Source organism: Teleopsis dalmanni, chromosome X (genome assembly GCF_002237135.1).
Source record: "Teleopsis dalmanni isolate 2A chromosome X, ASM223713v2, whole genome shotgun sequence".
NCBI lineage: Eukaryota > Metazoa > Arthropoda > Insecta > Diptera > Diopsidae > Teleopsis > Teleopsis dalmanni.
The window spans coordinates 1070967-1088137 of NC_051848.1; the positions used below are offsets into that span (position 1 = coordinate 1070967).

A 17171-nucleotide genomic window follows, 5' to 3' on the forward strand; every position below is an offset into this window, starting at 1 on the left:
GAAACGTCTGTTCAAATTATCAAAGGCTTTTTTAAAGTCTATGAATGCTGCAAAAACAGAAGACCTAAATTCGTTGCATTGTTCGAATACGATGCGGTACGATGCGGACAGTAGTGATTACGTCGACACAAGACCGATTTCACCTAAAGCCATATTGATTCTCACGAAGGAGTTCTTTTGTTACCGTCGAGATTCGAGATAGTAAAATCGAAGTGAGTATTTTTGCTGGGCACGGGTAGCAGCGTGATACCTCGTTAGTTGTTACAATGGAATCCATCACCCTTTTTCGGAATCTTAACGAATACTTTTCCCAGATTTTCTGCAGAATAGGGATATAAATATAATATAAATGCTGATAGTTCTGGGTCGCACTTTAATAGTTCGGGATTTACGTTGTCACGGTCTGGTGTCTTGTTGCTTATAAGTAATATTATGGCGGTGATAACTTCAGATCTTGTTGGTTGGTCCGAATTGACACTTTGAAAATAACGCAAGTTGCTTGATGAAGAGTTAAGTTTCACATCTTCTTGTAATTCTAAGCGGTTGTTGAGCACCTTATTAAAGTGTTTAGCCCATCTCTTGAGGTGCAGCTCTGAGTTGGAAATAAGTTTACGGTGTAAGGATGGAAATTTTGTACAAATGTCCAACTTACATTCAATGGCTTTATTGTTGTTGGTGAATCATCTGCAAGAAATAAAGTGCATTCAAATTAACATCGAGATAATAAATAAATACTTACCTGGAATCATTCCCCAGCACACTCTTCAATAGTTAGATGTTCCTATAAATGAATTTATTAAATATAATTATCATTTAGTGAAATTGGGAAAAATTATAAATACCTTTGCAGTACCACTTCACGCACGTCACTTGGAGTTACTTAAACAAAAGTAAATTTCGTTTATATAAATAATTTTATTACATTAATTATTAAACTTCGATTTCTTTTACTAATTTTATTTATTTTAATAAATTTTATTCAATTTAAAAAAGCACACACTTAAAAAAGTAAAAATGTAAACAAACATTTGCAAAACGTCAAAAAGGTCAGAATGCAATTTGCTGCAAAAAGATGCACAAGGAAGCTTTTGTGCAAAAGTGTTAAATTGCATTAAGTTCAACTAAGATCAACTCAAAGCTTTGTGTACTTTACACAAACAGTTCAAGTGGATGCATATAAAAGACGGCGCATTTTTCTAAAAATTTAGTGTGTCTCGTATGATCACTCGGTGGCATTATATGTCAACATATAAAATAAATAAATATTAAAAATTGTCTGACATTGTGGCGGTTTTAAGCCAAAGTGTATAACTTATTTAAAATATTTATGCAATAGTTTACGAGCTTAAGGACTGTTTTAAGTCAAGGAGCTTGGACACTTTTATATATATATATTCCGTAAAAAACAAACAAATAAATATATTGTTTTATCCACTAACCCTTTTGTCCCAAATAGGTACGCAGTGAGCAAGTAATCATACAGAGGTACAAACCACGGAAACCCGGCTAGAGATCACAGAACACCCCAAAGAATATAGTCCGTACGCATTGAGCAAGCAATCATACAAAGGAACCAACTCCAGTTGCAGCAGAATACCATAAGATCATTACTAGTACATCTAATCACGCTTTATCTACTTACTTTATTTAAAATCCTATTTCATTGAAGTATTAACCTCAAATTTATTGCACTACATTTAACTAAATTGCTTTTTTTTGAATTGAATTAATAAAATTTGGAATAAATCTACATTTAAAATTTAACCGCATTACTTTTATTTTGGGAAATCCTGTCTCCGTGATTATAAATTTATTGTAGCGAACCCTTGAAAGAGACTGAGGATACCCCAGCATAAATTATAATGAAACGGGAAATTTCGTGTCGTTACAACCGTTCTTATTTTTAATAGGTTTATTCTTGTAGTAACCTTTGCCGGAAAGCACTCTTGTTACCTTGTAGAGATCTTTCATGTTACTCAGGATAGCTGTAGACTCAGTAATCTGTGCATGATGTGCAGAGTTGTCTACACCTACATGCTTTGAAATTGCGGAGGTGTAACGCTTTCAGTATTTTCTATCAGTAGCCAAATTTTATCCGGCATCCAGACCTTTTTGGCTTTATTTTTACACCCTAGTATATCAAGATCAACATCCTTATATATGCGAGAAACGTTTTTGATGTGTGTGTTAATATTGTCCTCGAGAACGGTAGATTGGAATTTATTTGTAAGAGCTTCTATGTGCATAGTCCTAATCTCATTGTTTTTCAGCCTCTCAACGCCTATTCTTTTATTTGCCACTTGTACAGCTCTCTCTCGCGTTGAAATTTTTATACGCACTTTGTCAACCACCATATAATGATCACTGCCTATCTTAGCACCCTTCTTCACACGAACGTCTAGCAGCGATATTAAGAATATACATTTATATTTTAATAATAATATCATTTTACAAATTTAGAATGTAAGATTATGGATTGCAAAATTTAAGTTAATAATTTCTAAGTAAATCCATGGACCTAGGTTAAGGTTATTAGTCTAAGTTGTAAAAAGAAAGATGTTGTATAATTAAGTAGTATAAATACAACTCTGTAAATATAAGTTGTAATACATATTATATATTGAATAAATAGGGAGTCAGTCGAAGTTAATCTTTCAGGAGGAATTATTTTTCTTCCACTTTTTGATCTCTGAATATTTTCATTTGTTTTAAGATCACCTAAATCGTTATTTTGTTTCACAACTTCTTCAGTTTCTGTTTCTATGACTTGTTCTTTTTCTTTTGTACAAATTTCTTGAGATGTTTCAGTTATTTCAATATTTGGTATTTTTAAAATATGTTGCCTATTTCTTCTATACTCTACTCCATTTAAAGCTTCAACTAAAAATGATCTAGGCTGTTGACAACTTTCTACTATTCTTCCTGGAATCCATACTGACATAGGATTTTTTTAAAATATACTTTTTCTCCTATCTCTATAGGCTTATAATTTTTGAGGCTCTAATATTATTTTGTGACGAATTTTGATTTGTTTTTGAATAAGTATTATCTTCTTTTACTTTGTTGGGCAATTTAGACTAAATTATTAGACAATGATGGTAATTTCGTTCTAAGTTTTCTAGCCATTAAAAGTTCAGCTGGACTTGCAAAATTGCTTTTAGGGGACGCACGATACTTAAGCAAAGCTGTATAGTAATCCGCTCCCGTTTCTAGACATTTATAAAGTAAATTTTTAATAGTTTGTACTGATCTTTTAGCAAGACCATTTGACCTTGGTAAATATGGACTCGACGTGATATGATCTATACCCCAGTCAACACAAAAATTTTTGAAATCGAGAGAATTAAATGTCGGGCCATTGTCTGATATTAAGTATATTAGTATTCCATGACGTGAAAATATGCTTTTCAATATTGTTACAACTGCTAAATTTGAAGAATCCAAGTTTAACCATTCAATCTAAATATATGTGCAAAAATAATCTTCTACTGGCAAGTAAGTCCTTTTGTTAAACTGTAAAAGGTCTATACCTACTTTGAACCAAGGAATTGAAACTATTTCGTGACTTAGCAAGTGTTCTTTGGGGTTAGAGTTCCTGAATTTTATACAAATTTCGCAACTAGATACTAAATTATAAATATCATTATGAATATTTAGCCAAAAAATTGATTCTCTTGTCAAACTTTGACATCTTTAAATCCCTGAGTGACCCTCATGTAATTGAGACAACATTTTTGTTCTATAATTTTTTGGAATAATTACTTTATTATTTTTTAGTAATAGTCCTTTTCATGAATTTCATGAATACTATCTTTGATACTAAAATGCGGGCTAATATCTAAGTCACACAATTTCTTTGACGTGGGCCAGCCTTCTTTCAAACATTTTCAAAGTTTTTGACATGTCTCATCGTTTTTTACGAACTGTTTTAAAACTTCAATATTATCTCTCGGTAAAGCAATTTGAGAAGCTATTAAATGACAATGAAGGGGTATATCTTTATTAATATCTGTAAATGATTCAGACTTTAAAGGTGCGCGAGGTAATGCATCAGCGACATATAAATGTTTTCCTTGTTTAAGTTAACCAGTGTTGACCATGCGTCAGCATGAATATGTAACAACGATGTCAGCGACCCACTCCATGCGCACAATTAAAATTGTCGCTTTACTGCAGCAACGATTTACGCAATAGCGAATTCCATTGCGGTGCAAAGAACCCAAAGCAAGCGCGTGTTGACATTGTTATTGCACATAATCAATAACTAGAAATCAAATTATAGAATAAGCAAAATAATTTGTAAGGGCAGCTGACATTGCTTTTATATTAAAATAATAAATAAAATTATATTAATTTAAAATTTTGTAAACTAATCAAATTAATTTGTAAGTGCAGCGCACTAGCAATTATTAATAAAGAAATTTAGATATACTTCTCAACCGAAAGCGTAACGTGTTTTATTTAAAAACGCTCCGCGATTCTACCACAAATAACTTTTATAAATTACTGTTAAATCATATGTTAGTAATCGAAGCATAAATCTTTGCAATCTTGAAAATATTTGATGTAGAGGTTTATTAAAGAGGGATACTAATGGTTTATGGTCGGTTTCTACAATAATATTGTGACCGTACAAATATTGATGAAATCAAGTACAACCAAAAAGAATAGAAAATAATTCCTTTTCTATTTACGCATAATTTTTTTGGCATTCCGTTAAAGACGTAAACGCATATGCAATTGGGTTTCTTTCATGCATAATTACAGCCCCCATAGCTACCTTTGATGCGTCTGCTGACAGAGTGAATTGTTTAGTAGCATCAAAATATGATTAAACCGGAGCTTTCGTGATTTCTTTTTTTAAATTATTAAATGCTTCCTCTTGAGCTTTACCCCAGTCCCAAATAACATGGAAGTTTTTTGTTGACAAATTGTGATTAAATGAACCTAAATAGTTAATCATACCTAGAAAACGTTGGAGATCTTCGCTATTAGCGGATGTAGGAAATTCAGTAATTGCTCTAATTTTTTCAGTGTCTGGTTTAACACCATCTTCATTGAAAATATATCCAATGAATTTTATGTTAGTTTGAAAAAGTTTTGATTTACTTTTGTTAAAACGAAGACCTACTTCTGTTGCTCTCTTTAAGACCTTGTACAAAAAGTCATTATGCTCTTTCATTGATTTCGCATAAATAAGGAAATCATCTAAATAAATGATAACTCCTTTAATATCACCAAAAAGACGAACCATTTTTCCATGGAATATTTCTGGTGCTGTGTTGATATCAAATGGTAGACGTAAAAATGTAAATCGACCAAAAGGAGTGTTGAAAGTACATAACTTTGAAAAATTTTCATCCAAGGGCACCATCCAGAATCCTGAACATCTAAATCAGGAAACGAAAACCTTGGCCTTACAATAGCTTTATTTAAATTACGAGGACCTAAGCATAAACGGATATTGCCATTTTGCTTAGTAACTAACGCAATTGAACTGGTTCAGTTCACTCAGTTGGTTCAGTGACTTCAGTAATAACTTCTAATTCTTTCATTCTTTGTAACTCTTTTTTAAGTGGTTCAAGTAGACTACAGGGCACTCTATGTTGTACATCAACAACTGGTGTACTATTATCTCTGATTTGCAATTTACACTTATTTTTGAACTGACCGAGACCATTAAATACGTCTGAATATTTACCAAAAATGTCTTATTCGTCACAATTGTTTATTTCTACTTTATTATCACAACTTACTGCGTTTACTATTTCGATTAGATTTACCTCAATTGCTAAGTCCAGACTCAGAACATTATTACACTGCATATCGACCACATGAAAAATAGCCTTTTGTCTAATATTGTTAAATAATAAATCCACATGAGCTTTTCCTATTATAGGTAATTTTTCACCACTAAAAGTTCTAATAATATTAAAATTTTTTCTAATTTAATATTATTAAATCCATTAAAAGTAAATACCGGCAATAAGTTTGTTTCCGCTCCAGAATCTACCTGGCAGTTCACTTTTACGCCTTCTATATTGACATTAACATTTCATGATTTATTTTGTGCAAAAACTTGTTTAAATTTTTGCTTATTGTTCCAACAAATAAATCGTCATCAAATAATTTTGTTTCTTCAGACACGTTTTTTATATATTGGCTTTTACGGAACTGTTGTTGTTGCTGCTGCTGCTACACTGATGAACGACTAAAGCACATTTTTGCATAGTGATTTGGCTTTTTACATATATGGCAAATCACTCCATCGGCCGGACATTTGAATTTATTTAATTGGCCACACTTTTTACACTCTTTCTTACTATATTTTTGTTGTACCGAAACGGGTCTTGCAATCCGTTGTTTTTTTAGCCCAGTACGTTTTCTTTGACTGTTTTCAGTATTGTTGTTGCATTTTCTCGTGCAATTTCAATGTTGTTGCTATTTCCAAAGCTTTACCCCATTTAATATCACCTTCACTTAAAAGGCGTTCTTTAATATGTTTAAAGTTGAGGGATAAACCACAAATAAATATATCTCTAATTAAATCTTCAAGCAGATCTTTAAACTCTGCTTGAACTCTAAACATGTTGTACTCAAGTTTTATAGCGCAGTTGCGTATTCACTTATTGTTTCTTCTGATTTCTGTTGGCGCGTAAGGAATTTGTACCGTTCCATAGCCACGTTAGCTTTTGAAATAAAGTATTCACTGAACTTTTCTAACACATTTTCTAATTTTACTTTTTCTAAATCCATGTTAAATGAATTAAAAATTTCAATTACTGCCCCCAAGTGGTGCAGTAAAAGTACAACTTTGCGACGTTCTTGTTCTTCTTCTAAATTCGATGCAAGCATAAAAATATGGAACTGCTTGCTCCAACTTTTCCATTCTTGAGCCAAGTTACTAGCCCTAGCAAAAATTTGACTATTTCCACTCATTTTATTATGTTTAATTTCTTTTTCTATTTTCTTTTCATCACCTGACACCATATTATATTTTATACAACCATGTGAGTAATATAAATAAGTAAACGATATGTCTTTTACTTACGACAGCCTCAGCCTGACTTCGACTGACTCTCTATTTATTTAATATATAATATATATTACATCTAATATTTACAGAGTTGTAATTATATTACTTAATTATACAATAAGCAGATCCTTCTGGTGTGCCAGAATAAATAAATAAACTATCTTTGTGTTTGAAGAAGTTTTTATCATTTCACCTGCATTCTTGTATCGCTAAAATGTCGATTTTATATCGAGCCATCTCGCTTCAAAGTTGTTCGAGTTTACCAGCCTCATTTAAAGTGCGTACATTCCATGTTGCGACAGATGTTATTATTTTTATGCTTATTAAGCATGATGTGCCTGCTGCAGCGAGTGCAGGGGGACTATTCGAACGTCGATTACCTCTTGGAGAAGTTGTTCCGAATGTCCCAGCGAGATTCCGGCGTGGTACACGTTTATATAGCGATCCGTTTGCTACAAGTCGACCACTTACAGCCGCATCTCACATGGTGAACAGACGCTGAAATAGAAACACCATTAGAAACTTGGCGTCGTACTGTTGTTGATTCGTCCGATGTCTTGAAAATCTACGCTGGCCTTGTTTGATGACGAAGTCAAAACACTATTCTTTCGTTATGGAAGGAGAACTTTATTACTACTAGCGTTCACACAATATTAAACTAAGCACTTACCACCATATTGTCAGTGAACCTAGATGTCAAGACCACTCTCACGGTTAAGTGTAAAAGCGCCGTTTACACACTCAACTTTAATATTAGCAACAATAATTCACTATCTTTATGATTTTCAAATACCCAAATATATCCATTGCTCTTCATTACCCTTAAAACATTTTGTGAAAACTTTTAGTAATATTACTAATCTTTGATTTTATTTGCTTTTGACACACTTCATGAAACTTTTTCTAATAATTATTTTTTCTTTTATATTTTTCTTTGCTTCTTTTATATTCTACATAATTTAGTGGTTTCAAGTTTCAATAACAACTGTGAGACGATGCTTAAAATTCTTAACCTTATGCTAAAAATGGGAATTACTTCAAAATTTACGTCTAAGTCCGTTTTCTTGCAACTCACCTAAACAAAGGCCTTTTCCCACGATTATTTTCCTATCGTACATGATTACATTCAAAATGATAAGAAAGGGTAAGATCCAGCCGACAATGCACAATCCCACAATTTTGTATAAAACTTCAACATGTATATAACTCTATCTGAACGAAACTTTTAACTTAATTTTCTTGGAAGACCATCTCGGATTTATTTTTTAGAAAACATCAATAACTTCAAATTTTTTAAAAATATATGAATTTTTAAAAATACTTGTCACTATGGAGATGAATTCAAATTATTTTTTTTGACGACTTATTTAATTTTACGTGATCAATGGCGCATGTAGAATAACATTTAGATTTGGCTATTAAATTAGAATCAACGAAATTTGATAGTAATCTTGAACACAAGTGAATGGACGAACGCATTTTAGAGAAATACGAAGATTACTTGGGATTAATATATCCAGACGCCACCACACTTTTCTGAAGGTAATTTTTATTGAGATTACTGACAGTTATAAGTTAATCCTACTAAAGAAATATAAGTCTGTGTTTATATAAATATATCCGATGAGGTGATTTGTTGTCTAATATTAGTCAGAGCAAACGTGAAAAACGCATACATAATTCGAAAATATCATCACAATTTTATTTTGGTTTAAATATTCCTATAGAATCCACTTCATTTAAGCATGTCATCTGTAATACCATCAGAAAACATCAAACTTGTTTTTTCTAATAATATATATTCAGAACTTCAGGTTTTCGTAGCTCATTTGGATACAGTAGTCATTGCCAATTCATAAAAAATCAAATACGTTGCATAAAATTTTTCTCAGTACATAAATACTCTCAGTACAGCATAGAGCGTAAAGAGCGTGAACTATATTTCTCAATTGCCATTTGAATCCATTGTAGCTCCTCTTGTCAATGGTAAATCTTCGTCTTATCTACAGCCAGATATTGGTGTTGTCAGGTTGTAAGTTACGATACCAAGATAGATAATTCCTTGACAGCTTTAAAAATATAGCCGCCAGCGACATTCCCACCAGTAGGTGATGTGTACTTCAAAAATAATAATGTATAAAAGACATAAAAATACAAGTTCTAAACAAAAGATTAAAAGAAAAATTTAGTAAAATATAAAAAAAAATAAAAATATATAACAATTGAAAAAATTGTAAAAAATCATTGCGAAGAACCGGAGTGATTTCTTTTTCTTTTTTTTTCATTTAAACTTTCCTGTCCGACACGTTTCTTGATTTTACAAGATTTGTTGAAAATTCGGTAGGTAGGTGTTTCTGCATTTTGAGGTTTGTAGCGACTTACAACACTCTTTTATAAAAATAGCGAACGACAACACTGTTCGAAGTCAGCTGTTCGAGACTTGAGAAAAAAGCAAAAAGAAGGTTCTGTTCTGTAAATAAATTATTAAATTAAATAAAGCATAAACAAAATTATAAATGTGAATTTATAAATGGTGACCCTGACGTGATTGAAAAAAGTACATTAGTGTGTCTAAATCTTGATCACGGCAAATAGAAAGCAATAAAATAAACTTGCTTAAATTCAAGCATAAAGAATTTCACAAGCGCAGCATAAGAGCGTCAGACCAGCACCCTTATAAAAATTTTTCAAAATGTCGCAAGTAGAAAGAGAAGACAATGAAAATAAGCTAAATAAAGAAAAAACAAGCGCAGTTAGTAGTAAGGAGCCAATCACAGCCACGTTGGAAGCGGTCGCGATTCTAAAGCTTCCGCAGTTCATGACAACTGATCCAGAACTGTGGTTCACCCAAATTGATGGGTTATTGCATTGCCACAGAATTTCTTCAAATACGTAAAAATTTTATACGGTTATAACAGCTTTGGATGCGGACACACTAAGACAAGTAGCAGATGTAGCTAAAATCCGCTAGCTACAGGCAAGTATGAAAAACTAAAAAAAGAACTTATAACTCGTTTCGGTGCTTCGACAGAGAAACAACTTACCAAATTTCTCACGGGTCTCGATTTGGCGAATAAGAAGCCAAGCCAGCTTATACGTGAGATGACAGATCTAGCTGGAAACAATGTATCAACAGAAGCACTTACTACCTTTTGGATGCAGCGCATGCCCAATAACGTAAGATGTATTTTGTTAGCATGTAAGAGCGAAACCTTAAATGATCTACCTGAAATTGCGGACCGAATATTAAATAATTCTACTAGGTCACCATATGTAATGGCAACAGCAAATCGTAACAGTCCAACATACACAGATTCCACATCAGCATCAAGAATCGGTGCACTAGAATCCAGAATGTTAGCCATAGAAACGTCTATCAGTCAATTAATTGCCAAAATGAGTGACTTATCTACTAGCATAGCATGGGAAGGTCGAAAGTCTCGAAATTCATACCGAAACCCTTCACGACAGCGTCCAAGCAGTTCATCGCGTTCGAATAAAGTTTGTCGATACCATATAAGATTTGGAATTGCAGCAAAAAAATGTGAACAGCCCTGCGAGTTCCAACCCGCAACAAACGTCCAACAGCATTCGGGAAACTAAAATTGCTGTCACCGCACACTGTGACAAAACACAAAATTAGTAGAGATATTGATATGACATTTTCCTAAAATATAGTTTTTGAGTGTTTCTTTCTTTTAAATCTAATCAATATTGTAAGCTTTAAAAAAAATTAAAAATGATCATTTTTGAATAAATAGTAAAAAAGATATAAGGGTTTAAAGTTGGTTCAATTTTTACGAAATCATAATTTCGCTAAAATTGCATAAGCTGCAAATAACTTAGGAACTAATGGGCGGATCACGCCCATTTTTTGCATAAAGTTGTATTGCTATGTAAGTCACGTATATATGTAGTCCAATAAGTGCAAAAGGTGTTTTTAACGATAATAAACGATTTAATATGAAAATTTTGTATGGGGGGTGGGTGTGGCAGTGGGCGGAAAACCATAAAAAAATTTTGGAATCTAGATAATAACGTACGTTTTCCGGACACCAAAATTCAGCTTTCTACCTATCATAGTATTTAAATAATCTTGGGACCACGGTAAAATCCCCATGTTTGGTCAAAAATTTCATATCAATATCTTTACTAGTTCCGAAAATATCGAATTATGACCGCCTAATTTTGTGTTTTGTCACACTGTGCACCGGTCCATGCAACTGGTGACGGCGTAAAAAGTCAGTGCATCATTGAAAAAGGACTTCACGTTCGTAATCGCAACAGCAACTTAAAGTTTTTAATTGACTCAGGCTCCGTAGTGTCAGTGATACCATGCTCAGTAGTAAAAATGAGACAACATGCTAAACCAGATGATCTACAACTTTTTGCAGCCAACAATACAGTCATTTCAACATATGGTGTTAAGAATTTAAACATCGACTTTGGTCTACGACGCTCATTTCGATGGGATTTTATAGTGGCTGACGTAAAATGTCCTATAAACGGCGTTGACTTTCTTTCCAACTTTGGCCTTATTATTGATTTAAATTCGCAACAACTAATTGATTCCATTACTAAACTAAAAGCAAAAGGCACCACATACACCAATTATGATTCAAATACGCTTTACAAAAATATATATTTTTGAGATTGTGGTAATGCCCTTTGGCTTAAGAAATGCAACTCAAACGTTTCAGCGATATATGGATTCTATTTTTCGCGATTTGTCGTTTGTATTCTGCTATATCGACGATATTTTAGTGTTCTCCAGCAATGATGAGGAGCATAAGCAACACTTAGCAACAGTTCTTCAGAGATTGAAGGAAGCAAATATTTTCATAAACATATCGAAATGTGAGTTTAGCGTAAATGAACTTCAATTTCTTGGTTATCATATTACACCAAAAGGATTGAATCCGCCAGCGGAACGCGTTACAGCTATAGCTTCTTATCCTAAGCCTACGACGATTCAAGGGTTACGAAGATTTCTAGGCATGATGAATTTTTTCCGTAAATGCATGTCAAATGCATCAGAGTGTCAAGCGCCGTTAACTACTTTATGTAGGAAGTCGATCAAAACTGACAAAACTATAATACAATGGACTACGCAACTGGAAAAAGCATTTACAGACTGAAAAAATCAAATACTTAAACTGACACAAATATCGTTTTTATCCGCAACAGCACCTCTTTGCCTCACTACAGATGCATCAGACATTGCTGTCGGAGCTCATTTGGTCCAAAATGAAGATAATCGGTGGAAACCTGTAGGTTTCTTCTCGGCGAAGCTGAAGACATCGCAAAAAAATTATAGTACTGTAACGACCCAATTTTTTCCTGTACGAAAATTAGGGTTACAAAAGACCAAGTTGCCCTAACGTATTTGTGCAAATAATAATTATAACAATGCAAGCCGTAAACAGCCAAAAACAACTCTGCACAGAAAGAATTAGAAAATAATAAGCATGGGCTTAAATTGTAAACATGCAAAAACAAAACTTAAACAAAAAAAAAATGCATCAGAACAGCAAGTTGTAAACAGCCAAAAACAAGTCTGCACAGAAAGAATTAGAAGAAATAAGCATGGGCATATGAACAAGAATGTTCATTAACAAATCTTTATGTCCCTTACCACTGGTGGGGGGAAACAATAAAAGATTGGTGAGACGTTGATTTACTTTCAACAACTGATTTTATTTAAATTGGTTTGTTCTTTTATACAAAATAAAATGCAACCGTAATTGCAAAACATACAATAAATAAAATAGCTTATTACAGTGGTCGTCCAGTATAACGAACGCTCGATATTACGAATTTTCGATATAACGAACACCCAAAATATTTACATTGATTGTTCTATATAACGAACGAAAAAAAAAATTCTGCTCCATATTACGAACAAAAAATTTTTTGTTTCTTATTCGTTTTTGTTTTATACAAATTATGCTTTTGAATATAATTTTACTATAAAACTAGCATTATTCAGCTTAGAATATGCATGTAATTGTCCGTTTTTTTTTTCTGAGAAAAATGCCTATATATGGCAAAATGCATATATGCAGGCGCCACTGATCTGTTGTTCACAAATTCAGTTTATCATATACGAAATACTATCTAGACATACATATAATATCCTATATTATATTTTCAATTTTATTGTTAGTGTGACATTAGTACATACGAAGTTAATAAATGGAATAATGCTGATAATACCATCGATGTCTCGGACGAGGATGATGGATCTGATGACGAAAATATAGAAGAAAATAATTTAGAAATTATTAAACATAAAGATGCCATAAATCATTTCGAAAAATGCATAAAGTGGGCGATTAACAATAATGAAACTTCAAAATTAGCTGTACTAAGAGAACTACAAGAAAAAGCTGTTCAGAAAAGTCTTGAGTGTAGTAAAAAACAAACAAAAATTAATGATTTTTTTTACTCTACACTATGATTGAATGCATCCTTTCTTATAAATAATTTTTGTAACAACCGAATAAAAAATACTTTTAAATAAATATATACTCGTACGTGTTTATAAGTTAATTTATGAACTCAAATATATGAAATCTCCTAAAAATAACCATATTGGTAGGTAAATGTATAACATTCGATATTACGAATTTTTCGATATAACGAACAAGGGGTGCGACATAAAATTCGTTATATTGGACGTCCACTGTACTTAATTCGCACAAATTGCTTGATAAGCAATATTTGCGAATGCTTTACTTATGACCTAATTTTTACTTTTTGTTGATTCGTCAACCAAGAAATTAAGTAACAGGTGTGAGCGATTAACTCATGACCTAGTTCTTAATTTTTTGTTGATTCGTCAACAGCATAAATTGTAAACATGCAAAAACAATGATTAAACAAAAAAAAAATGCATAGCAGAAAAAGGTGATAGCGGAATTAAAAGCGTCAACAAGATCAAATAAAAGGCGATGTTTTACTGAAATCGGTCTCTTTTCTTGTTTGGTTTTGATCATCATTGGACATCTCAGTACGGGTTTGGCGACAGAGGAAAAATTGTGGTGAACAATTGGACAGCAAGTGACTAATGGTCTAGTATAACGTGGGAACAGAGCATACTATAGGTAAGGTGTAGCGTACCGGTCTGGGAGCTTCAATAGTTGTCAGATGAAGGAGGTACATAGAAGGCTTCTAAAAGTACTCTATGGTCATCCTGTAAAAAAAGCACGCTTTTACACCTGAATATAGTATCGGTGTTAAGCAACTACTATCGCTTTGAAATTCTAACTTGTGTTTACAATTCTATAGCTACGGCTGAAATACAGGCTGTGTTAATCAATTACTATCACTTTGAAATTCTAACTTGTGTTTATACTTCTATAGCTACGGCTGAGATCCAGACTGTGTTAAACAACTACGATCGCTTTGAAAATTCTAACTTGTGTTTACAATTCTATAGCTACGGCTGAAATACAGGCTGTGTTAATCAATTACTATCGCTTTGAAATTCTAACTTGTGTTTATACTTCTATAGCTACGGCTGAAATACAGGCTGTGTTAATCAATTACTATCGCTTTGAAATTCTAACTTGTGTTTACAATTCTATAGCTACGGCTGAAGATCCAGGCTGTGTTAATCAATTACTATCGCTTTGAAATTCTAACTTGTGTTTATACTTCTATAGCTACGGCTGAAATACAGGCTGTGTTAATCAATTACTATCGCTTTGAAATTCTAACTTGTGTTTACAATTCTATAGCTACGGCTGAAATACAGGCTGTGTTAATCAATTACTATCGCTTTGAAATTCTAACTTGTGTTTATACTTCTATAGCTACGGCTGAAATCCAGGCTGTGCTAATCAATTACTATCGCTTTGAAATTCTAACTTGTGTTTATACTTCTATAGCTACGGCTGAAATACAGGCTGTGTTAATCAATTACTATCGCTTTGAAATTCTAACTTGTGTTTATACTTCTAAAGCTACGGCTGAGATCCAGATTGTGTTAAACAACTACGATCGCTTTGAAAATTCTAACTTGTGTTTATACTTCTATAGCTACGGCTGAGATCCAGACTGTGTTAAACAACTACGATCGCTTTGAAATTATTGCCTTTGTTTTCTTTACAATTCTATAACTACTGTTGAAATCCTTACTATTATTTTGAAATTATATTTATAAATATATATACTTGTTAATTATAGCTTATAAGTTATTGCCTATTTAGGAATTTAGATTTAATAAAGAAATAATAAGAACTGAATTGAAAATCGTGTAAAATTTAAACTGAAACGGTCGAGAGGCAACCAACGACAAGTAAATAGAAATTTTCTTGTAAGGACCCTGGCTGTGGCTGAGCTATCCCAGCTCTAGACACCCTCACCATAAGAAGGTTCATTGCATTACATATGATAAAGAATTGTTAGCAGTATACTTAGCCATCAAGCACTTTAGGCACATATTAGACGGTCATAATTTTATAATAAAAACTGATCATAAACCTTTAACATTTGCTTTTCAACAAAAACTGGATAAAGCGTCACCAAGACAATTACGCTATTTAAGCTATATAGGAGATTTTCAACAAACATAATACATGTACCTCGGACTGACAATTCAGTTGCTGACGCATTATCCTGAGTAAATGAAATCGCAATGCCAGTGTCACTTACGCTTGAAGAGATTTAGCTACATCAAACAAATGATAAAGAGTTGCAAAAACTGATAAACAGCACATCTTTGATATTAAAACAATTTCCATGTCAAGGGGATGTCAAGCTTTACTGCGATACATCAACATCAGTATTACGACCATATATTCCAGTATCCCTTCGTAAAAAAATATTCAATATGATCCATTGTTTATCACATCCAGGTGCTAAGTCTTCTCTAAATCAAATAAAAAAAAGATATGTTTGGCCATCGATCAACAAAGATGTACCAACATGGGTACGTTCGTGTCAAGGTTGCTAACGCACGAAAATTCAACGTCACAACCAGTTAAATCCGATGCACTTTAAAGAAGACAACAGTCGTTTTGATCACGTACATATTGACATAATAGTCCTTCCTGAAGTGAGAGGATACCGGTACTGCTTAACAATGATAGATAGATTCACACGCTGGCCAGTGGCACCTATGAAAGATATGTAAGCCGATACTGTGGCAACATGTTTTTACTCTGTATGGATCTCCAGGTTTGGTGCGCCCCAGAAAATTACTACAGATCAAGGAGCTCAATTCGAAAGTGAATTGTTCCAAGCTCTAATGTACTTAATTGGAGCGAAACGTATACATACAACACCTTACCATCCGGCTTCGAATGGCATGATAGAACGTTGACATCATTAATGTGTAACCAACAATAATCATGGATCGAATTATTACCAACTGTAATGCTTGGACTTAGAGTTTCGTACAAAGCTGACATTAAGTCATCGGCCGCAGAAATGCTTTATGGCACCACTCTTCGTGTACCAGGGGAATTCTTCAGCGATATTGACTCACATGGGAACACTGAACAATTTTTATCAAAATTCCTAGAGTACATAAGACAAGTTCGTTCGGAGTCAAGATCATGGTCAGAACACATGTATTTCTTCAAGCCGATCATGTAAAGAAACCATTAGAACCCCCTTATATGGGACCATATGAAGTTAAAAAAAGAATCAGCGATCATATTTTCACCATATGCATCGAAGGCAAGGACTGTAATATATCAGTTGACCGGCTAAAACCTGCTTTCTTCGAGAGAGATATAGACGAACTGCCATTACCATTTCGAACATACAGCAGAAGACCAAGAAGAATAGTAACGTTTGCGAATGATGTGAACTAAGATCCAAATACCAGATATGCAGTTATTGAGGGGAGAGTGAATGTAGCGATCTACAACACTCTTTTATAAAAATAGCGAACGACAACACTGTTCGAAGTCAGCTGTTCGAGACTTGAGAAAAAAGCAAAAAGAAGGTTCTGTTCTGTAAATAAATTATTAAATTAAATAAAGCATAAACGAAATTATAAATGTGAATTTTTAGGTATAATATTATGCTTCGAATCATTTCTTCGGATTTTATAATTCCACATTTCTTTGTTTTAGGCTTTGCATTACGACACTTCGTATCGGAAGGCTTCGATCTATACTGA

At 33.1% G+C, this 17171-nt stretch overlaps 1 protein-coding gene across 1 annotated transcript; it reads left to right on the plus strand.

Moving 5' to 3' along the window:
- Positions 1-10138: 10138 nt before the first annotated feature.
- Positions 10139-10639, plus strand: LOC119687318. Its single transcript, XM_038101596.1, has one exon. The coding sequence runs from the start codon at positions 10139-10141 to the stop codon at positions 10637-10639; it is 501 nt and encodes a 166-aa protein (XP_037957524.1).
- Positions 10640-17171: the final 6532 nt, after the last annotated feature.

What these genes read in the sequence shown, in the direction of transcription:
- LOC119687318 (XM_038101596.1), top strand. Translation starts at nt 10,139, where the DNA reads ATGACAGATCTAGCTGGAAACAATGTATCAACAGAAGCACTTACTACC.